Source organism: Candoia aspera, chromosome 2 (assembly GCF_035149785.1).
Source record: "Candoia aspera isolate rCanAsp1 chromosome 2, rCanAsp1.hap2, whole genome shotgun sequence".
In the NCBI taxonomy this organism is placed as follows: domain Eukaryota; kingdom Metazoa; phylum Chordata; class Lepidosauria; order Squamata; family Boidae; genus Candoia; species Candoia aspera.
Genome location: NC_086154.1, coordinates 196,186,827 through 196,209,250, shown reverse-complemented (window position 1 = coordinate 196,209,250; position 22,424 = coordinate 196,186,827). Strand labels below are relative to the sequence as shown.

At 38.9% G+C, this 22,424-nt stretch overlaps 1 protein-coding gene and 1 long non-coding RNA gene across 4 annotated transcripts in view; one reads left to right on the top strand and one right to left on the bottom strand.

Moving 5' to 3' along the window:
- CEMIP2 (cell migration inducing hyaluronidase 2) overlaps positions 1 to 17,129 on the top strand; it is a 59,210-nt gene extending 42,081 nt beyond the window's left edge. For 2 of the 3 annotated variants that reach the window (XM_063295139.1, XM_063295140.1), the window contains 13 exons: positions 25 to 113; positions 4,479 to 4,610; positions 5,125 to 5,160; positions 5,558 to 5,713; positions 7,845 to 8,022; positions 8,120 to 8,335; positions 10,418 to 10,629; positions 11,507 to 11,689; positions 12,264 to 12,483; positions 14,215 to 14,313; positions 15,637 to 15,785; positions 16,436 to 16,539; positions 16,758 to 17,129. In XM_063295139.1, the coding sequence (XP_063151209.1) occupies positions 25 to 113; positions 4,479 to 4,610; positions 5,125 to 5,160; positions 5,558 to 5,713; positions 7,845 to 8,022; positions 8,120 to 8,335; positions 10,418 to 10,629; positions 11,507 to 11,689; positions 12,264 to 12,483; positions 14,215 to 14,313; positions 15,637 to 15,785; positions 16,436 to 16,539; positions 16,758 to 16,954 (1,971 nt within the window). In that variant the 3' untranslated portion in view covers positions 16,955 to 17,129. The remainder of the gene's footprint in view (positions 1 to 24; positions 114 to 4,478; positions 4,611 to 5,124; positions 5,161 to 5,557; positions 5,714 to 7,844; positions 8,023 to 8,119; positions 8,336 to 10,417; positions 10,630 to 11,506; positions 11,690 to 12,263; positions 12,484 to 14,214; positions 14,314 to 15,636; positions 15,786 to 16,435; positions 16,540 to 16,757) is intronic. The other variant, XR_010067319.1, reaches the window with a different exon arrangement.
- Positions 1 to 22,424, bottom strand: part of LOC134491405 (uncharacterized) — a 771,213-nt gene that overhangs the window by 422,882 nt on the left and 325,907 nt on the right. The gene's annotated exons all lie outside the window — the stretch shown is intronic.

Here is a 22,424-nt window from a genome sequence, read left to right as displayed (position 1 = left end):
TTTGTCCTTTTTTTCTTTATTGAGGCTGGCTTATTCATTGATAAAGGAGTAAAAACCACCAAGGCAAGTGCTGCAGATAAAAGGGAATACCTGTCTTTGGACAATAATGCAAGGTAAAATAAATTTTTGGGTGGGGTACAGAATGGTTAAAGATTAAATCTAGAAAGTACTGTCCAGAATTTTAATATCATAAGACAAAGTATATTGCAGTCTTTCAGGTAGTATTGCAGAATGCAATAGTTGGAAAGGACCATGGAGATTCTGCATCTGGCCAGGGCAAGATTCCACTACTACAGGATCCCTAAGAAATGGCCATCTAGCTCTTGTTTAAACACCTCCAGAAGAGAATCAACCATCTCTCAGGGCAGTCTGTTTCATTGTTGAACAGTTCTTAATATAGGGTCCCCCCCCGCCGATGTCCAACCTTGTAATTTCTGTTTCTTCTGGAACAACTATGATCACTTCTTCCCCATCTTCTGTATGACAGCCCTTCAAGTAATTGGAGACAACAATTGTATCTCTCTTCTCAAGACTCAGACTAAAAATACTTACTGCCTCCAACTGTTGCTGACATATTTCTTTCTATAACCAAGAAGGCAAAATGGCTGTCTGCTGAGACACTAGAAGTAGCCCAAGAAAGAAGGAAAGCAAAAGGCAACAGTGATAGGGGGAGATATGCCCAATTAAATGCAAAATTCCAGAGGCTGGCCAGAAGAGATAAGGAATTATTTTTAAACAAGCAATGCACGGAAGTGGAAGAAGACAATAGAATAGGAAGGACAAGAGACCTCTTCCAGAAAATTAGAAACACTGGAGGTAAATTCCAGGCAAAAATGGGTATGATCAAAAACAAAGATGGCAAGGACCTAACAGAAGAAGAAGAGATCAAGAAAAGGTGGCAAGAATATATGGAAGACCTGTATAGGAAGGATAACAATATCGGGGATAGCTTTGACGGTGTGGTCAGTGAGCTAGAGCCAGACATCCTGAAGAGTGAGGTTGAATGGGCCTTAAGAAGCATTGCTAATAACAAGGCAGCAGGAGACGACGGTATCCCAGCTGAACTGTTCAAAATCTTGCAAGATGATGCTGTCAAGGTAACGCATGCTATATGCCAGCAAATTTGGAAAACACAAGAATGGCCATCAGACTGGAAAAAATCAACTTATATCCCCATACCAAAAAAGGGAAACACTAAAGAATGTTCAAACTATCGAACAGTGGCACTCATTTCACATGCCAGTAAGGTAATGCTCAAGATCCTGCAAGGTAGACTTCAGCAATTCATGGAGCGAGAATTGCCAGCTGTACAAGCTGGGTTTAGAAAAGGCAGAGGAACTAGGGACCAAATTGCCAATATCCGCTGGATAATGGAAAAAGCCAGGGAGTTTCAGAAAAACATATATTTCTGTTTTATTGACTATTCTAAAGCCTTTGACTGTGTGGACCATAACCAATTGTGGCAAGTTCTTAGTGGTATGGGGATACCAAGTCATCTTGTATGCCTCCTGAAGAATCTGTATAACGACCAAGTAGCAACAGTAAGAACAGACCACGGAACAACGGACTGGTTTAAGATTGGGAAAGGAGTACGGCAGGGTTGTATACCCTCACCCTACCTATTCAACTTGTACGCAGAACACATCATGCGACATGCTGGGTGTGAGGAATCCAAGGCTGGAGTTAAAATCGCTGGAAGAAACATTAACCATCTCAGATATGCAGATGATACCACTTGAAAGAAGAAAGTGCAGAAGCTGGCTTGCAGTTAAACCTCAAAAAAACCAAGATTATGGCAACCAGCTTGATTGATAACTGGCAAATAGAGGGAGAAAACATAGAGGCAGTGAAAGACTTTGTATTTCTAGGGGCAAAGATTACTCCAGATGCTGACTGCAGTCAGGAAATCAGAAGACGTTTAATCCTTGGGAGAAGAGCAATGACAAATCTCAATAAAATAGTTAAGAGCAGAGACATCACACTGACAACAAAGGTTTGCATAGTTAAAGCAATGGTGTTCCCCGTAGTAACATATGGCTGCGAGAGCTGGATCATAAGGAAGGCTGAGAGAAGGAAGATAGATGCTTTGGAACTGTGGTGTTGGAGGAAAATTCTGAGAGTGCCTTGGACTGCAAGAAGATCAAACCAGTCCATCCTCCAGGAAATAAAGCCAGACTGCTCACTTGAGTGAATGATATTAAAGGCAAAGCTGAAATACTTTGGCCACATAATGAGAAGACAGGATACCCTGGAGAAGATGCTGATGCTAGGGAGAATGGAAGGCAAAAAGGAAGTGGGGCCAACCAAGGGCAAGATGGATAGATGATATTCTAGAGGTGACAGACTCACCCTTGGGGGAGCTGGGGGTTTTGACGACTGACAGGAAGCTCTGGCGTGGGCTGGTCCATGAAGTCATGAATAGTCAGAAGCAACTGAACGAATAAACAACAACATTCTTGGTTGCTATCCTTTGGTTTCTCCAGTTTTATCAGTGTCCTTCCTAAAATGCAATACCCATAACTTAATACAATACTTTACATGCAGATTAACACAGAATGACTTCTCTTGATTTTGACACTATTATCGATGAAGCTTAGGGTTGCATTTCCTTTTTTATCAGCTATATCACACTGTTAGCTCATGTTTAGTTTGTGATCCATCAGCCACCTAGGTCCTTTTTCAGGGTCTCCTATCCTGGATGATCTCCCTATCTTATATTGATGCTTTGACTTTTCTGTCCAAATGAAGGACTTTGCATTTCTCCCTCTTGAAAGATTGCTGTTTCTGCCTGTTGTTCCAAATACAAAGATGCTCTTGAATCTTAATACTGTTCTGTAAAGTATTTGCTGTGAAATACTCTGTGCCATCCAGAAGTCATATTTTTAATATGTCATCCAAGTCATTTATTAATATGTTGAACAGTACAAGGTATAGAATGGAGCCTTTGACTTGCAATCAATTTTTCAACCAGATGGTAATATAGTCTAGCCCACATTTTGCCATCTTTTCTATTAGGGACACATGGGAAATGTTATTAGATGTTTTGCTGAAGTCATGGTATGCTATGTCCAGTGCATTCCCCTGATCAACTATAATTACTGTGTGAAAAGGGAGATAATCTTGGTGTGGCATAGCTTGTTCTTGATAAACCAGTGTTGGTACCTACTAAGCAATGCATTATTTTCTAAAAATGAAATAAATTGTGCCAAAATTTTGCCCAGTATAATTGTCAAGCCAATGGCTCTGTAATTATCTGGATCTTCTATTTTCACCTTTTTTTTGAAGAAAGGATCAACATTTGCCCTCTCCAATCCATTGGCAATATAGTTGTGCTCATGATTTATTAAAGAGATCGCAGAAAGGGGCTCTGTGGTGACATCTACAGGCTCTTTCCAGACCGTAAAATAACCGATTTGGTCCTGGAGATTGAAATTCATGGGAGCCAGGTGTTCCTAGCTATCAGTTTCCTTACCTTGGCCTGCTATTCCTTCCTTGTATCAGTTGTCTATTTGAAAGCAGTTATTTTGGGGGGAGAAGACCAAAGTACAGTGGGAGTTGAGGACTCTCCTTTTTCCCTATCACCTGTTATTATCCTACTGTTTTCTCCAAGCAGTAACATAGACAAAAATCCCTTTTTGTTGCTTGTAATTTTCAATATGAGCTCAAGTTCCTTTTGCAATTTAGCTTTTCTTACTTCATTTCTGCAGATATTAGCTCAATATTGACTATTGATCTGTTAATACCTATTAGCTAAATAATAAAATATTCCAGTTTTCATTCTTATTCTTGCCTTCTTGATCTCTTTGAGGACTTTCTCCTGCATCTCTGATAGACTGCTCTTAAGGTGTATGAATAGATCTGTTACTCCACTCCATTTACATTTTTCTCCATAGTTCTCTGTTGAATTGCTAAGCTACTTGGTGTCCTGGTGACCACACTGTAAGAGACTTAGGTTCTTCATTCCAGGATACCACATTGTGTTGTAATACACTGTATTAGGCACTGTATTAGAGGTATTTGAATCACCATTGAGCTTTGTCTGCAAGGTAGGTGGTTGCTCATAACTTCAGCCCTTTCCTGCCTTCTTATGAAGAAATTGGGAAAACAGGAAAAGAATGTAAGGAGTGTTAAGTATGTAAGTAATAAAGTGCACATTTTTCTCCATTCCAGTGGGAGATTACTAGGAGAAATTACACATTCCTTAGATCAGGGAGTGGAAGTAGACTGCTATTGGAAGATCATGCATGTTAGACCTAGCTAGCATGAGAGTTTGTAGTCCAACAACTGTGGTGCCACAGGGGTCTTCTATCTCTGTTTCTGGGACAAGCCCAAGCCAATCTTTGATTCCCCATCCATTTCCTTGAACATGTTTAATACTGGAGCTGATCTCCTATGCCAACCTGTAGTTTTTATATTTTGGACACGTAGGCAGATTTGCCAACAAGCCAGTACAATTCTGTCTGTCTTCCATTTATAAGGTTTCGGCCTCATCAAGATGCAAATCCCGAGAAGCCCCGAGTTGCTGCTCTCATAGAAAGACTAATAGCTTATAAAAACAATGACCATGGGGCTTGGGTCAGAGGCGGAGACATCATCATTCAGAACTCAGGGTGAGTCCCCCAGAGCAAATGCGTTGCTAAAGTAAATAATTCTCCTAACAGGGCTGCCAGAGCTGACTGCACACATTAAACCTAGTCATGTTACTTTCTGGGGAGATAGCAGTAACGTATTGTATTGGAGTTGACATAGTCAGATTTTTTGATTTATGGCAATATTCAAAGCAATGTAATGTTTTAGAGAGGAATTTAACCCATGAACTACAGATGTGATTTGAAATGTTTCTTCCCCCTAGAGTTGCTGAGGTCTTAGAGCTGTGGTACACAAGCAATAAGGTCACTTTTCTAACTGTATCTTTTTTCTCTTCGTGCTTTCTGTTTATGTTTTTTTGCTGTTACCTTTTTAAGTGTGCTTTGTATTTGTGGAATGGTGGGTACAGTTGACAAGCTCTGATTCAGCATCTTCTTCCTGCCTAGATCAAGTTCCAAACCACATTTTGAAAGTGTATTTATTTCATTGCTAATCAAAAGGAGCTGCTTTCTAAAATGTTATTTTTTTCTCTCCTAGATTTGCTGACAATGGAATAGGTTTAACTTTTGCCAGGTTAGTACTTCTTGGTTTTATTTTCAGTGGTTGGCATCATTTTAGTTTACTGGACACCACTGGATAGTGTACACACACAAACATTTATTATATCCTATTTCTCCACTAAGCAGGTCAGTGTGGCACACTGAAGTCTCTTCCTTCCTATTTTGTTTTCCTGGCAACCTTGCTAGATAGTAAGCTTCAAAGAATTCAGGTGTCATCAGATTTCATTAGCCAAGTCCTCTCCTCAGGCCATCATACTGGATGAGGTGAAGGACAGAGGCAAAACCGTGCAAGAATACAGTGGTGATGAATATAGCTGCAGATGTTTTTTGTACTGTTAAATGAGACACAAGCCTTGCTGGAACTGGATTTTTGATATCTGCTAAAAGTCACCTGTCTTTGTTTATGCTAGTGATGGAAGCTTCCCAAGTGATGAAGGCTCCAGCCAGGAAGTCTCAAACTCTCTTTTTGTTGGTGAAAGCAAGAATTACGGCTATTTAGGAGGCCAGAACAAATATTGGGGGACTGGAGGGATAAACAATAAAACACGCACATTGCCTAGGAACAGGTAAGTGTTTAATTGCTGGATATCGGCTGCAGCTTGTTACATGGTTTATTTTGGGGTGGCCGCAAGGATAGCTTTTGACAGGCACCATGACGTTATTACTTGGTTAGAAGCATACTACAATTCAGCTTTGAATTATAATGCAGAATCCTTAGAAACACACTCGGATCAAGGTAAATCCATCAGAATGTTGCGGAAAGGACTTGGCCCAGTACATCTGACCACCTGTACGTTCTTCTTTTTCATTCCTTAGAATAATGCAAAGAGGATGTCCAGCTTGTTCAGGAGATTATACACTTTTTTTTCCTTAAAAAAAGGGACAGAGTCAGTTTCTTTAGAAAAGATGACAATTAGATAGTTCCTGAAGAAACATAGCCTGGATCTGGAAGATGTATGCTGATGGATGGATGCCAGCATACCTTGCTTGGCAAGTTGTTAACATAGATGGTTGCCAGCCATCCTTCAGTTATTCCTAAATACAGCAAAGCGTAGCTGGGATTGGCAGATATTATCATACTATGCCCGCTTCTTATCATCTGCACTTGTTTCTAGTTGACTTCCTTGCCCAGTTCAAAATGCTACTAAGTTTTAGGTTCAGGCTACCTGAATAATTGTCTCCACCTATATTTCCTGGCCTTTTTCATAGGATCATCTTTTGTAGCCTTCCTCTAGACCCTCTGACCAGAAATGGACTTTTTAGTGGTGGCTGTTCTTACTTCACGCTTTGATCTTTGATGCACACTTCTGCACCGGCCCTGTCTTTTCAGGCTCCTTGTTACAGTCTCATTTTAAAAACCTTTTAATGTTTGTTTAGTGCTCTGCACAAATATATCATTTTCTGATTGCTTGTATGTTGTCATGATTTGGTTTTAAACACATTTTTGTATTTCATTCCTGGTGTTTTTAAATGATGACTTTAAAGTGCCCAGAGAATCTAGATAATTGGATAGTGGAAAAACATTATCAGTAAATAAATACATACACATGCATCTTTAAACAGCCTGCATATGTACTGTAGAAATCTGGCCCAATCAGGATTCATGTAGAATTATGAACCATATCCACACCTTATGGCTGAGCTGTACAGAACAAAATGTAAGTAACATTTCTAAAGTACATTGATTATGTGCCATCAAGTTGTTTTTGACTCCTAGTAACCACATAGATAAGATTTTATCCATGACAAACTATCCCTAACTTGTTCTTCCAAGTCTCCCAACTGTGCACTCAAAACTGAGTCCATCCACCTTGCTCTTGGCTGTCCTCTTCTTCTCTGTCTTACCTCCTTTCCCAGCCTTTTCCAGAGAGCCTTTTCCAGAGAGCTGGGTCTTCACATAATGTGTCCGAACTAGGATAATTTGAGCCTGTTCATTTGTATCTTGAGTGAGAACTCTGGGTTGATTTGTTCAATGATCCATCTGTTTGTTTTCTTGGCTGTCCATGGCATCCTCAGGTGTTTTCTCCAACACCAAGTTCAAAGTTGTCAATATTCTTCCTATCCTGCTACTTTAAAGTCCAACTTTCACTTCCATAGAGTGTCACAAGGAATGCCATGGCTTGCACGATTCTGATCTTTGTACATATAGACACATCATGGCATTTGAATATCTTTTCCAAGGTTTCATGGCTGTTCTACCAAGTGCTAGTCTGCTTCAAATTTCTTGACTGCTTGTTCCTTTACTGTTGATCCTAAAAGGCAGAAGCTATCCACCACTTCAGTATCTTCATTGCTCTTGGATTTGCTGATTTACCAGTATTACAAGTCTTGGGCTTATCTGTTCTCAAATGGATTGGAAATAAGACTCCAAAATTAAACCAAAATCCACCTGATGCTTGGCATCTTTTATCCACATAATTATTCTTCACTGGTTTCTTTAAGGAGCTTTGATTAAAGGAGTAGTAGAAAGTCCAGTAATTAAGCTGCGGCCCAGAATAAAGACTAAATTTGAAAATACAGCATTCAAACATTTTGTTCATAAATTTTGTCATAATTTAAACATTATCATACTGACTCTCATTATATGTAATAGGTTTTACTCCCTAATAACTGTCCTATGGATTACCTGCTTATTCTGTAAATACTTATGTCAGAGTAGAAAGTGGTGCTTCTAAACATTTTTCTGCTTTTAAACAGGACTTATCCAATCCGAGGATTTCAGATTTATGATGGACCTATTCGTCTCACCAAATGTACATTCAATAATTTTGTGCCAACTACTGATAGATTCACTAGTGCAATTGGGTTCCTACTAAAAAACACCTGGCAAATTACACCTCAAAACAATATTTCCCTGGTGGCATTTGGTGAAAATGTAAGTTTTCTAATTGAAGTTGCTTTCTTCACATGAAAAGGGAAAGACAATAGTGGTTATTAGTGGCAATCGACTAATGTTCTTTTTGTCTTGTAAGGTGTCTTTGAAAGTCTTTTTTGGTAAACCTGGCCCTTGGTTTGAAGAGGCTGATCTGGACGGTGACAAGAATTCAATATTCCATGATGTTGATGGATCGGTGACAGAATACAAGGACACTTACGTTGGTAGAATGGATAACTATCTGATTCGACATCCAGACTGTTCTAACTTCACCAAATGGAATGGTGTAGTCTGCAGTGGAACTTTCGCTCAGGTTGAAAGAGAGACATGAATGTCCTATAGTATGCATGAAACACGAAGCGCAGAAATATTTTTGTGTGCCTGATTTCTAGAGGAAAAGGTTGAATTATTGATTTTAAATTACATTTAAATTCAGCAGTTGGAGTATTCATTAGCTGAGTGTATGTTCCATCTTTCTGTCTTCTCACCCATGCCCATACATTGGCTGGATTTGGATTATAGTTTAAACCACAAATTAGCCTCCACTTTTTAATCTGTGGTATATATAGTTGCAATCGAAATTATTCAACCCCCACTGCAAATCAGGTTGTCAAAATGTACAGACTTCCAGCTGTTTGCAGTGAACAAATCAAACAAAAGCAGTTGAAATAGTTCAACACAACGAATGCTTCAAGTGTTGTCCCCAAAGTCAACTGAAAATGCAATTTATAATGACTTCTCCAGTCTCAAAATTATTCAGCCCCCTGAATAGAATCCGTCACAACAGTACACATACAGTATGCAAAACAGGTGTTGTCTCAAGTCTGTTGCCACCAAGTCTTTCTGCAGGTCTTTTGCAGTCACTCAAGGGTTTCTCTCCACCTGCCTTCTCAGAAATCTGGTTGCAGCCATTGACAGCTTCCTTTTTCTGCCCAGTCCAGGTAGTGTCACCACTGTCCCTTTAACTCTGAACTTGCGAACTCTGCTTCCAACGGTGTCTCTAGGAACATTCAGTGCCTTCGCTATCTTTTTGTATCCTGTTCCTTGTTTGTGAAGGGCGATGATCTCTTCTCTTACCTTTTTGGACCATTCTTTTGACTTAGCCATACTGTATTTCTAACATGCAGTCAGACGTGACACTCAACAAGCTCCTAGCCACTTCAGGTATTTCATGTGTTCCAGCTCAAACACACCTGGTGCAACTAATGAAGCCCTTGATTAGTTGCATCAGGTGTGCTTGAGACAACACCTGTTTTGCATACTGTATATGTACTGTTGTGACGGATTCTATTCAGGGGGCTGAATAATTTTGAGACTGGAGAAGTCATTATAAGTTGCATTTTCAGTTGACTTTGGGGACACCACTTGAAGCATTCATTGTGTTGAGCTGTTTCAATTGCTTTTGTTTGATTTGTTCATTGCAAACAGCTGGAAGTCTATCCATTTTGACAACCTGATTTGCAGTGGGGGTTGAATAATTTTGATTACAACTCTATAACTAGTTATGGTTCAATACAAACCCAGAAGATTAAATTAATTCAGGAAACAAGAATTAAGTTAACATGGACTAAAACACAGCTGCATCATTCATTCACCACCATCTCTATTTCCAATTATTTTTACATTAATACTAATTAATGCAAAATACCTGCATGAAGAAGGCAAATACAGGGTTAGGTTTATGAAGAAAGAATAAATCAATTATATTATCCAGATCATACACAGTTTTTCTACTCCTTAGGGCATGAGAGAAGGGAAGTATAAGTAACATTATTTTGAGGTGTCTATGCTTGGTTAGTGATAAAAGTGCTTTGTTTTAGTAATGTACCTTCTAACGTGCCATATTGTGTATAAAGACTACAGTAGAGCTATGACTTCACAAGGAAGAGATTATGTTGAGACTAATTCTGTTCAAATGTGGCTTAGAAGATTAGAAAACCTGAATATGTGACTCATAGGCTCTCCAGCATTCCTGCATGTGGTTTTCTTTCTTCTTTAGGTCTACCTAAAGCTTAGTCATTCATCCAGTGACACTAGATTGCTAGTCAAATCAGAAACAATTGAACCCGTGATGTCTAATTTTATTTTTCAGTTCTTATAGCAAACTATGGGTCAGGATGAATAACAAAAAAAGAGGATAACTGCCCAAAGGAGGAGTGCCTAAGCCCCCAAACCCACATCTACCCCATGTTTTTAATTGACCCCTTATTCTTATTCTTGCTTTCATTATATCATGTAATTTTGAGTTACAGTATTCTTCATTCAGAATTCTTATGTAATTGGTAATTGAGACTTATTTGGACTGCATACAGGTCATTCATACCACATGGGTTTTTGGTAGAGCACACCTTTATCTTTTCATAAGACTTAGCATTTCCCCATGTTGGCCTTGTAGGTATACATCCAGACCCGGAACCCACAGAATCTTACCATGACTATGGTACGAGATGAGTATCCTTCCAACCCTATGAATCTTCGGGGTATTAATAATCAGAAAGCTGACTTCCAACAATACCAGCCAGTTGTGATGCTTCAAAAGGGCTACACAATACATTGGAATGGACAAGCCCCACAAATAACTTTCCTGTACCTCATTAATTTCAACAAGTACGTTTGCATGTAGCGTTCTCTTGCAATAGATTGCTGTATTTTTTAAACTTGTAATCAAGAGTATTTATGGGTTTTAACTTAGATGTAACCTGATAGACCTAAGGAAAACATAGACAAGAGTGTTTATTGCGGTCAACCACCAGTCCATAAAACATATTGCATACATGTAGGTAATACTGATTAGCCAGTTAGCTAAACAGATAAATCTGATTTCTGTGCATCTTACATAGTACATGACAAAATTTGGCCATACTTAAGGAGATAGAATCATTTGAATTTGAAAGTAAAAGCTTCAAATAAAATTGATCAGAACGACCAGGATATTTAATTAGGTGTGGGGTTAACAACTCATGGCATGTGTTGGCACAAAACAAACAGTTATAATGAAACTTGTTTATGGTTTCAAAGGCTTCTTCACCACTTAGGCAAAGTCTGGAATTGAATGGGATGCGCTTGTATCTCCCCTCTAAAACTGCTGATAGAAGCACATTAAACCATGCCAAGGTTAAGGCCCTCCTTAATTTGGGGACAGTAATTGGCTTAAGTACCGTCAGGCCTATAAGGGATATGAGGACTACTTAGAAATACATCTTTAGAAAGGGACATCTTGTCTGTTTGAATCTCAGTGTCCTTAAGGCATTGCTTAATTGTCTCTGCTGTAAGTTCTTGCCCTTACTCTGCTAAAGGACTCTAACACTTTATTTTTTAATTTTTAGAAGAGCTGCTACAGCCCCTAATAAATGGCACTCTCCTTTTTTGTAAAATTTTCAGCTCTAAAATAGTCTTTGCTGAATAAGAATGTTAAATGTGGCAAAGAGCAAAAGAAAAAGAGATAAAAGTGAATGGTAATGTTTTCCTTTAATTCTGTTTTCAGGAATGAATGGATTCGAGTTGGCCTCTGTTACCCATCAGATGCCTCTTTTCAAGTAACATTTGATGTATTCCAGAGACAGGCATCTGCTTATTATAATATGGAAGATTATGTTGCAGTGTCTTCAATGGCTGAGCTGCAGAAGAGACGAACAGAGAAAATTTTTTATTTTGATGATAGCACTGGGTAGACATTTTCCATAAAAATTAAAAGTAGAGCTTTATACTGTCTAAAGACTGTTTCATCTGGCAGCCTAAGAGTTGACAGATGTGAGATGAATGTAATTCTAAGAGAAATCCTCATGGTTTGTGGTTATGAGCACATTTATGATTGAAGGGTCATTTTTCTAAAGGTTAGCACAAGCTAAGCTGTTAAGAATGCACAGAAATTGCTTTCCATTCGGTCAGTAATTTCATTATCTACCTTAGATCATTCTATACAGGGCTGTATCTTCCCTTCTTTTCTTCGTGAGCTTGAGTGTGTTTACTCACACAAGCATTGTTTCTCTCATGCCCACATACATGGCATGTTAGAAAGATGGTGCTAGCCAGCAAAATGACTGTGCTAAAATGGCAGAATGAATGTAATTCACAGTCTGAGTGGAGAGTTGATCAGATAATGTAACATCATTATTTAAAATAAAAAAATGAAATGAATAGCTTGATGGGAGATATATAAAATAAACAGTTTCCCATTGTAGCACCCTTTGGAATGGCATGTGCTCTGCTTGATATTTCTCTACTTCCGTATCCCTTGGCAGGTTGTTGTTTCTGTTTCTGCAAGCCAAATACCACAGGGAAGGGCACAGTTACTGTTCATCTCAGGGATGTGAAAGAGTCAAAATACAGGCCAGCTTTCAGTCAAAGCCTCTCAGTAACTGCTTAACAAAAGCTTATCCAAAGTACTTCCAGAAACCAACTGCTGTGAAAAGAATGCCTGCAAAAATTACTAATGTCTGTCAGAAATGTGGCTCAGACCAGGTGAGAAATGATTATACAGTTAAGATTATATGAAATATAAATATTTAATAGTTTATTCTATAGTTTTCTGTCCGGTTGGCAGGTGAACTGCAGAAAGAGGTGAATGTATTTCTCAAGGAAAATATGTATGAGAACCAGTCGAGCACAGTTCCCAGAACTGCTACTTACGTTTAGCAGAACTGGAAAAGTGGAAGGGTCCAGAGTTCATCCAGTAGAACTTGTTTCTTCTTTAGAATAGGAGTAATGTTTACTATTTAAAAGCATCCTTCATTTTAGGGTACAGTATCGTCAGAATGCTGATGATACTCCAGGCCAGACCAGAGATGCTTCAAAGAACTAGTCTGGTCCTTGGGCCATCAGAGGCTGGATGGGTCAAAGAAAGCTTAAAATTAAATTCCTGCAAGATGGATGTGCTATTTATCAGTAACCAGTGTGGACTGATCCTGGTTTCAACTCTGGTTCTGGACAGGATCACACTTCCACTAAAGGAGGAGAGCCATTATTTGGGGTCCTCCTGGAGGCATCTCTAAAGCCGTAGATGGAGCCCATGGCTGGTGGAGCATTGCCTAGGTTTGGATGGCCAATTGTAGGAGTTTGAGGCCTGGGATGTGTTCCTGTCATCTTGTTTATAGGTTACTTAACAGACTGAACATGGGACGGACTCTGAAAACAACTGAGACTCTTAAACTGGTGCAGAGTGTGACAACTGCTAATTAGGGTAGTTGTAGCATTGGTTACTTGCTTGCTTCCAGAGCCAGTTCAAGATTGGTTACCTCTTTAAAGACCTGCATGGCCTGGTGCCAGGGTACCTGTAAGATCATCTTTCCCACCCAGAGGTGTCTTCCTTGTGTGATCTCCAAGGAAGGGAATGCAGAGGGTTATTACACCATGGGAGTTAGCAGAGCTAGGTGATGGGCCTTCTCAGCTGCTGCCCTGTCCTTTGGAACCCCTGGCCTCCTGGGGTAAAGAATACCAACAATCTTTTGGCTTTCAAGAAGCCTTTGAAAGCATACTTATTCTGCAGTAGGTATGGGTGCTGTTGATGCTAAGATTGCCTTAGGTTAAACTGGTTGTTGTTTTTATTTGTTTGTTACTTCAGTTGTAAACTACCTCAAGCCCTAGGTGGACTTTTTATAAATAGGTAAATAATTCCCCATATGTTTGACATAATTTCCACAGTTCTTCCCAGTAGTTTTGCTGTCTTAGGCTGATGGAGTTGGAAGTCCAAAATAACTGGTGATTACTAGATTGCTTGCCTTTGCTTGATCACTATGCTGTCAGAAAATAGTGGTGAATAAAGTAGAAAGAAGCAGCTTAATGAGGAACAAAATAATTTATTATTGATTGTAAAAGCCCTTCTTCTATTTGTAGTTTTTTATAATATTATGACTCTTTTTTCTGTATTGCTTCATTTCTGAGGTATGTTTTAAAAATGTAATTTTATCCATACATAACATGGCAAATGGGATTTTACACATGTATAAAATGGTACAGGATTTTACCCAAGTGCAAATCTGTACAGGGTCCAGTACATTCCAGGTCCACTAAACCTTAATTCAAGGATTTATTTTGATAACTTTTCTGTGATTCAACAAAAATGTATTCTTTCTCATTTTATCTTGCATGAATGTCAGTGTATGTTTTTGTATGATTTTTCCCAGTTCAATAGTAATACTAAATTAATACTAAAAATTACTACTTTTAAACACAAATGGTATCCTTAATATTCAGGTGGTATTTACCAGTGATCCTCATAAAACCTACATCTGTGTGAAAATTCAGACTTCAGATAAGATAGAATCCCAAAGGAACCAAGAATATTCTATCTCTGTAAGTATTCTTGTAATCTTCCTGAGCTGTAGGTTGTCTTTTCAGGGTGATGGACCTTCTTCTTATGAACTTCTAGGAATTTGACAGGAGATGGTTAGGACAGGGATGAAGAGCTTCCCCCCTTCCCAGGCAGTGTGAGTTGCCTTTGCCAGCCTTCCCTCAGAACGTGAGGCAGCCCTGGCTCGGGCCCTCTTTGCAAAAGGGTGAGGCTCTTTGGTGAATCTGGGAACCCCAGAGAACAATCTCCTGGCTGCTTAATGAACAGAGTAAAGAAGGACTTGCTTAGGGAAAAGAGGAAAAGTGGCTGTTCTCCTTGCTCTAAGCTAGCCCCAAGATCAGCCGCCCACCCTGCCTGATACACAGATGAAAGGGGGCTTTTCTCGAAGCAGAGAACAAGCAGCAAAAACAGCCTTTCTGAAGCATGAAATAAACCATGCATTCTCTGCTTATCTCTGTTTGATGCCCAGGAGACAAAGTGGGCGCAAGTCAGTCTCTTGCCTATGAGGAAGAGGGCTGGATTTAGCCCCCAAGCTGGATCTGCTCTCCATCCCTGATTTAGGATCTAACTACTTAATCAGCTTTACACATTTCTACCAACAGGAGAAAGAAAAAATAAGTGAGGGGATTGACATTTTCAGCATTCCTGTTGCTGCATATGTTGGCACAATTAATTTTCAGAATGCCTTTGATAAATTTCTGTGGGAGAATTTTTGTACCAACACACAATAATGACATTTTAATATTCTTTATTTAGTCTTTAGAAGAGAAGCAGTTGTTTGAATGGGGGAAGGAGGAGTAGCATTAATTTATCTCCTTCCACTTTTCTACTTCAGGACTGAATATAGAATTTCAAAGTAAATCTTTCAGTTGACTGGTATTTATGTCCTATAGCTTAGTGCATACATTATCCTGATACTGTGATCAAAATTCTTGAATCCTTCTGGATTGGGCAGGGGGGAAGAGGTAGATTAACAGGACTTACTAGTGAGAGTTTTCTTTAACTCACAAGGCAAATGAAAGAAAAGCATAAACTGCAGACCCCAATGGAACATCTACCATTAAAAAGGCTAAATAAAAGCATCTATATGAGGCTGCTTTTCCAGGGCTCAAAATGTGTCTACTGAACACACACGTGGCTTCAGTAAAGCAAAGTTTTTAAAAGGAGTAGCGTCTTTGGGGGCCATTAATAGTAATTGTTCACAATACTCAGTATTGCCATCAATAAGCCAAACTATGGTAAATGCAGAAGATTATAGTACTGTATTTACAAATGACTGTTACGGGCATGGGAAAATATATGACTTAAGAGGTTTCTCCTTTCAGGTCAATGGTGTCAAGTTTCAACTGAAGGGGGTGGGCCTCCTTGCCATAGTCATCGATGCCTGTGTTGGCAAAGTAACAAAAGAAACATTTTTTCCTGAAGGGAAGATCAAGCTCCTAGAAAATTATATAAAAACTGGAATTCCCCAGAGGTAGGTTAATATAGTATAAATCTATCAGCTAGCTAGTAGCCTAAGTGAATAGGGAAATGCAAATCTTGTATTTCTGTTTAAAATCCACAAAAATTCCATCAGGTGCTTTATAAAAAACAACAATTAAGGTACTTTCATTATTGCTGTAAACTGGTTATTTCTTTAAAATTCACAGTGATGGAAGAACTATCATACTCTTGTATTAAAACTGCTTGGCCATGTATAACTCGTGCTAGAAATGATTCTGCAGTGTGATCAGTTTTTGAAATTGAGCGTGCACATATTGTTCCATAGTTTTATTTGTATTCAATATATGGGAAATATCAAGGCAGCATTGAGATTTCCAAAATCTTTTTTGTTTCCATTTGGCTTCTAAGACCTGATCACATATTTTAATTATTATCTTTGCACCCACAAAATCTAGATCCTGTTTTTAAAAGGGAGGGGGGGAATCAACATTCTAGGTATTCTGTAGTGATTGCATCATATTACTGGTTAGCACAATGTGTGAACTAGACCAACATTTTCAAAGCATGCTGAAATTATTTCGAAATCCCCCACACAGCGTGCTTCTGTGATTCATATTATTAGTTGCAGTAAATCAGCGTTCTCTGCTCTCCAACTTTATCTGTTCACCATTTTTCTCTTAGGTCTTTAGTTCTGTTAACCAGCAGAGGGAACATAAAAAATCTTAACATTTCTCAAGCCTTAATGACCCTGGGGGCAGCAAAACCAGCAAATCTTCACAATACAGGTTTGTTTGCTTTTGATATACTTTTTTTTCACTATCTTTGAAATCAAGTTCTAAAGAACGTGTATGTTAGATTTAATGTGTATTTCATGAGATTTGGGCATTTTTCAAATCTGCAATGATAATGGAACAAAACTCTTATTTTAATGATACAATTATTTGTTGAGAATAATTATGTCAAATATCATTTAGACCCTCTTTTTTTCTCCTCTCTGTTTCAGGGAGCATTGGTTTTCTGGGATTCAGAGGGAATTTTAAGCCATCTTGGGTAAAGCTCTTTACAAGTCCTGCAGGGCAGGACTTAGGTGTGATTGAAAAGTACATCCCTTTCCAGCTGGAAGAATATGGTTGCGCCAGAGCGAACACAAGCAAACGAAAAGATCTGGAACTCTTAAAGCAGGCTCTAAGAATACAATAAAAATAAAAGTGTCTGGGAGTACTGAAGACAATGTGAACTAATTTATTTATTTGACAGGATTTTAACGTGTATTATTATCCCACTTGCTGTTTTGATCCGGACATATGCCTAAACCAAATGCTTGAATGACAGTCTGTGCACCTTTGGATTGTACAAAATATTAAAGAATAAAAGTTAAAAATACCATTCCTTTGGCCCGTGTGCTTCTGTTATTGTGTACTTTGTTTAAAAAGCCTTTCATTGGAGGAGATGGCATTGTCATCTTGAGAAAAAGTTCAAAGTGTTGGAGAATTAGGATTGTATCCTTTGGACTGCTTGAAAATCTTGGCAAAAGACTGGCACATACATGTGTTATTCGGGAGCCAGTTTGTATTTCAAATTTTGCTGCTGCTTTCCCTTTTTAAAAAACTTGTCCTTGCCGCTGTGCACATGACTAGTGAACGAGCCAGACAGAAACGGATAGACTATGACAGTAATTCTCTGGATGAGGAAAATACCTTTTTGAGGTTTCTCCAATCATGGATACTGTTTCTAGGGCATCCTGTCATTTCACTGGGATATCATTGGAAGGGAGGAAAAGGAAAGTACCAAGAAGACAGGTTAGGAATCTGAAGCATGTTTCTATCCTAGCAGTTGTGCTAGGAGTCAGAACATTGTAGCCCTAATGCCTCTGGGTAAATAACAGGCTGATTTAGGCCGTGCTGTAGTACACAAATCAGAATTAGGCCTTTATTTGGCACATGACACAGAAAGTCTTACTCTTTTGGGGTCCTATCCACGGCCCTAGATTTCTGTCAGAGTGGTGGGAAGAGTACCAGAAAAAGTATCCTTTCTTGAGGAGTTGCTCATAAGAGGTTGATGAGCTACCTGTATTTATGCTTATAATCTTTAGCAAGCAGGGTAACCTTTTTCCTGCTTCCAGTTCAGTCCAGAAGACAAAAATCTTTCCCCAAGGAAGAAAAATCAAATAACTGTATCTTGTAAGGCTATTTCTGATATAAAGATGTCTGTTTTATAGCTAGAAGTTAAAATTACAATGTTCTTCACCTTGTTTCACTGAAAAGTCAATGGAGGAAAAACAGTCTTCCTTTTGACTATCTCTACACAAGCAAGGGACGCGGTGGCGCTGCGGGTTAAACCGCTGAGCTGTCGATCGGAAGGTCGGCGGTTCGAAACCGCGGGGCGGGGTGAGCTCCCGTTGCTCGTCCCAGCTCCTGCACACCAAGCAGTTCGAAAACATGCAAATGTGAGTAGATTAATTGGTACCGCTTCGGCGGGAAGGTAACGGCGTTCCGTGAGTCATGCTGGCCACATGACCCGGAAGTGTCCTATGGACAACGCCGGCTCCAAGGCTTTGCAACGGAGATGAGCACCGCCCCCTAGAGTCGGACACGACTGGACTTTACGTCAAGGGAAACCTTTACCTTTACCTACACAAGCTACATAGAGTATCTTCCTGATGTACTCAGCTAGAAGTTGATACTTGATCAATAATGATATGCTGGAATTAAGACAAGTCTGCATATAGTTACATTCTGTGTACAACTTACAATGTGTTACCTTAATTTATGGTGGGAACACTGATCAAACCAGTTCCTTGATCTTTATTTCTCCAGTGCTAGTGTTTGTAGTTTTGCATCAAGTGCGTTAAGGATAAGGTTAAACTACAAAGCAAAGAAAATCCACACTGAGCAAAGCAGTTTCTTCCCACATACTATTTCAACCATCCTGGCTGATGAGGCTTTTACTAGATGGAAATATGAACATCATGTGATGTTGAGGTAAAAGCACTGAAATATCTAAGTTTCAGATATTAGTAATTAGTTTCTCTGTAGTCAGTCCTTTTACAGAGTATTTTAATGCGCAACACACAATATTCTCTTGCAGATATTTACTTAGATTGCATTTTACCCATCAAACATGCCTTTTTGCACAAGATACATGAAGGAGCAAAGTTGAATTAGTCTTTCAGCTGTAGTGGAATACATCTTCCATAATTGCCAGCCAGTATGATATGGGGACTGTAGTCCAACCAATTTGGAGGGTATCCACAAATTTGGAGGGTGTCTACTTGGGTAAGACAACCTTATACAATATACAACCTTAGGCATTACCAACAGATCTCTTGTAGCAATAGATTCCTTTTATGTTGAAATGTTTGTGCCATGTGGTAAGTGTACCACAGTACGTGTGGTAAGTGTGCCAAGTATTCTGCAATCAGAATATATAACAATTCAACAAATTACTGAGTCTTTGCTGATTATGGCAATATATAAGACAAATAAATTGCTCACTGGTTGAAATAATAAAGGGTTGAACTGAGTTTTTACTCTGCCAGCAGGAGCAAATGCCAAGCAAAATTTTACTCATAAAATGCCTTCTGGCAGAAGAACCAGAGACAATTCTCACATTTGAAGTAGATACACAATTCCCCGACTGCTTAAGATTGCAAAAAGTGCAATTTGCCCATGTTGTTTATTTGTTCAGTTGCTTCCGACTCTTCGTGACTTCATGGACCAGCCCACACGAGAGCTTCCTGGTCGTCAACACCCCCAGCTCCCCCAGGGACGAGTCCGTCACCTCTAGAATATCATCCATCCACCTTGCCCTTGGTCGGCCCCTCTTCCTTTTGCCCTCCATTCTCCCTAGCATCAGCATCTTCTCCAGGGTGTCCTGTCTTCTCATTATGTGGCCAAAGTACTTCAGCTTTGCCTTTAATATCATTCCCTCAAGTGAGCAGTCTGGCTTTATTTCCTGGAGGATGGACTGGTTTGATCTTCTTGCAGTCCAAGGCACTCTCAGCATTTGCCCATAAGGTGTCTTTTATGGCTTATATACAGTACATATCACATATGCATAACTCATCCATTTTCTTTAGGATGACTGGCCTTCACTTTTGATCAGGAACTGTACCAAAAAAAAAAAAAAAGTGGGGAAAAGGAAAATGTGTTATTTTGTCTCCATTAGTGATAATAGGGCAACATTCCTTACATTGTTCTAAATCATGGGTTCCTTAACCATAGTCTGTGGAACAAACCACAGTAGGCTATGTACTCGCAACACATTTACTATGATTTTTAAATCACTATGGCTGGTTTATACAACCTGGTATGCCAGGGCTAAATAATGTTGGGCTGAGTGTTTACTGTGAATTTGGCCTGGTTTAAGCTCTTTCCGCTAGCATTTTATAACATCATCTATCCATCACTATAATAATATAATACCTGTGTAATACCATCACAACAATGACAGGCTGCTGCTGCAAGTCACAAGTCTGGATAGTCTCTTAAGTGTGAGGTACACCCTTGACCTAATTTTGAAAAAGCTGTCTATAAATACTGCTGCTGGATGATCCTTCACTTTTCTGCTAAGCGTGTAGCAAGTTCTCAAGCAGGATTAAGTGTCAGAAGAGACTGAAAAATTAGTCTCTTGAATTAAACTCTTTATCAGTTCATAATATTGTATATACTGGTGTAGTTGTTAAAGCTACTCTTGATCAAAATCATTCTGAATCTTGGAAATATTATGTCAACTAAAATTAACTTGTCTGATTACAGAAAGATCAACAACTACATTTATCAGTGACTGGAAACCCCTTATGGACGTTTTGCTGAAAAAAACGAAAAATGAACTTGTGATTTGTGGGTTTGAAGATTAGAAAGGGTAGCTTAAGGAAAGAATGAAACTATGTGGTAACCTTAGACAGAGGGTAAAATATAAATGCATTTACAACTGCTGTCAAAAAGATCAGAAGCCGCTTCTTTATGTTTTCTTTTCTTTCTTTCTTTTCCTATTTTCTTTTTTACTTGTTCACTACCCTTCCTTATTTTGTTTCTTTCTAATATTTGTATTGTTTTTATCTTGTTAAAAATTTCTTCAATAAAATTATATTTTAAAAAATATATATCATGTCAACCTAGCTTGGATTAGAAATGCTGAGATCAGTGAAACTTGACTAAGTATATTCTATGTCTTTATTTCTAATACCACTGAGTTACCTCTTGCATTGCTAAGAATTCAAGTCTAGTTCCCAAACATTGGTAAGTCATGACCCTTGTTCCCCCTGCCCCACTGGCATGGTAGTCAAACTCCTTTTTCAAGAACATTCCTGAATTCACCTTAGGCATCATAATAAAATATAGATTGGAAATGGCTGCAACCCAAAGTTTGGTAAATATGCATGTCTGCCCATAAAAGAAAGAGGAGGCAGGGACCAAGCTTGCTGGTCAATTGGTGTTTGGGGACTGTCCACTGTGACCATCATTTTCCTTGACTATGACCATGGATGGTTGAATAAACAATAAATAATAAATGGCTAACTTCAGAAAACATATTAAACTAAGACAAAAGAAACCATAATATGGCTTAGCACAATGTATGAATCCATTCATTGAGGTTTGGGAACATAGTTTATGGTTTAGAATGAAGAATAACCAAAAAACCATGGGACCATTGGTCTGCACATCAGGTAAAGCCCCAAACACTACACTATGACTTAGTGTGACATATGAACTTACTACTAACTGGGAATACTGTTCTGTGCAAAATAAAGATTTGGCAAAGATAAATATTCAGGGACAAAAACTATCATTCAATATCCAGGCTGCCCAATAGAGGTACCCCCTCTCCTGATCATCCAGCACAAGCCAGCATCCAGGTTCCATGCTCTTTGTCTGGTTTGCACATCCCCTAAGCCATGTTTGTTTAACTGCGGTTGACTGAATAAATCACAATTAATTGGGTCTATACCAAGCCATAAATATGGTAATTTACACAAACACACATGACAAAAAGTGGTTGAATTCACAAGACATGCTAAATGCAAACTAAACCCACCCCAATGGGCTTAGCCTTCCTTTTTGGCCATGACTACTGCTGCAGTATTAGGAGCCCAGGTTGGAAGTATTATAGACACTTGTGATTAATGAGTTCAGTTGCAGTTCCTACAAGTCTGAATTTAAAACTTACATTTTAAAGGTCATCATCTAAAGAGCTATCACTGCTCTTTTCCAAGCATGTACTAATATACTGTATATATAATTTTTATGCAATAAGAATGGATGTAAACCAGAGGGTCAGCGTTCAAATCCAGCAGTACACAGAATGCAGAGAAGCTACAAAAGCTGAAAACTGCTTCTGTCAGGATGCAGACAACTGAACCATACAGTCTGTCTGTCTTTTTAAGATAACTGGGTGTTAGTTGTTCATGCTGAGTTCTAAGGAATCTGCGTCAGCATACAGGGAAGAAGCAAGTAATCATCCTGAAAAGAAAAACCTTTTCCAGCTAATCTTGTGTAATTGGCAAATTCCTAAGCTGCCCAGCCACTGTAGAAGGGAGATAATTTCTCCAGAAGGAAATGGTCTGACAGCAGAAACATCAGGCAACTATTAATTTCCTTCCTGTGTTTTATGTCTTCATTTATATAACTGTATCCTACACTGCTTGCCATAAGTTTAACATTACAGCATT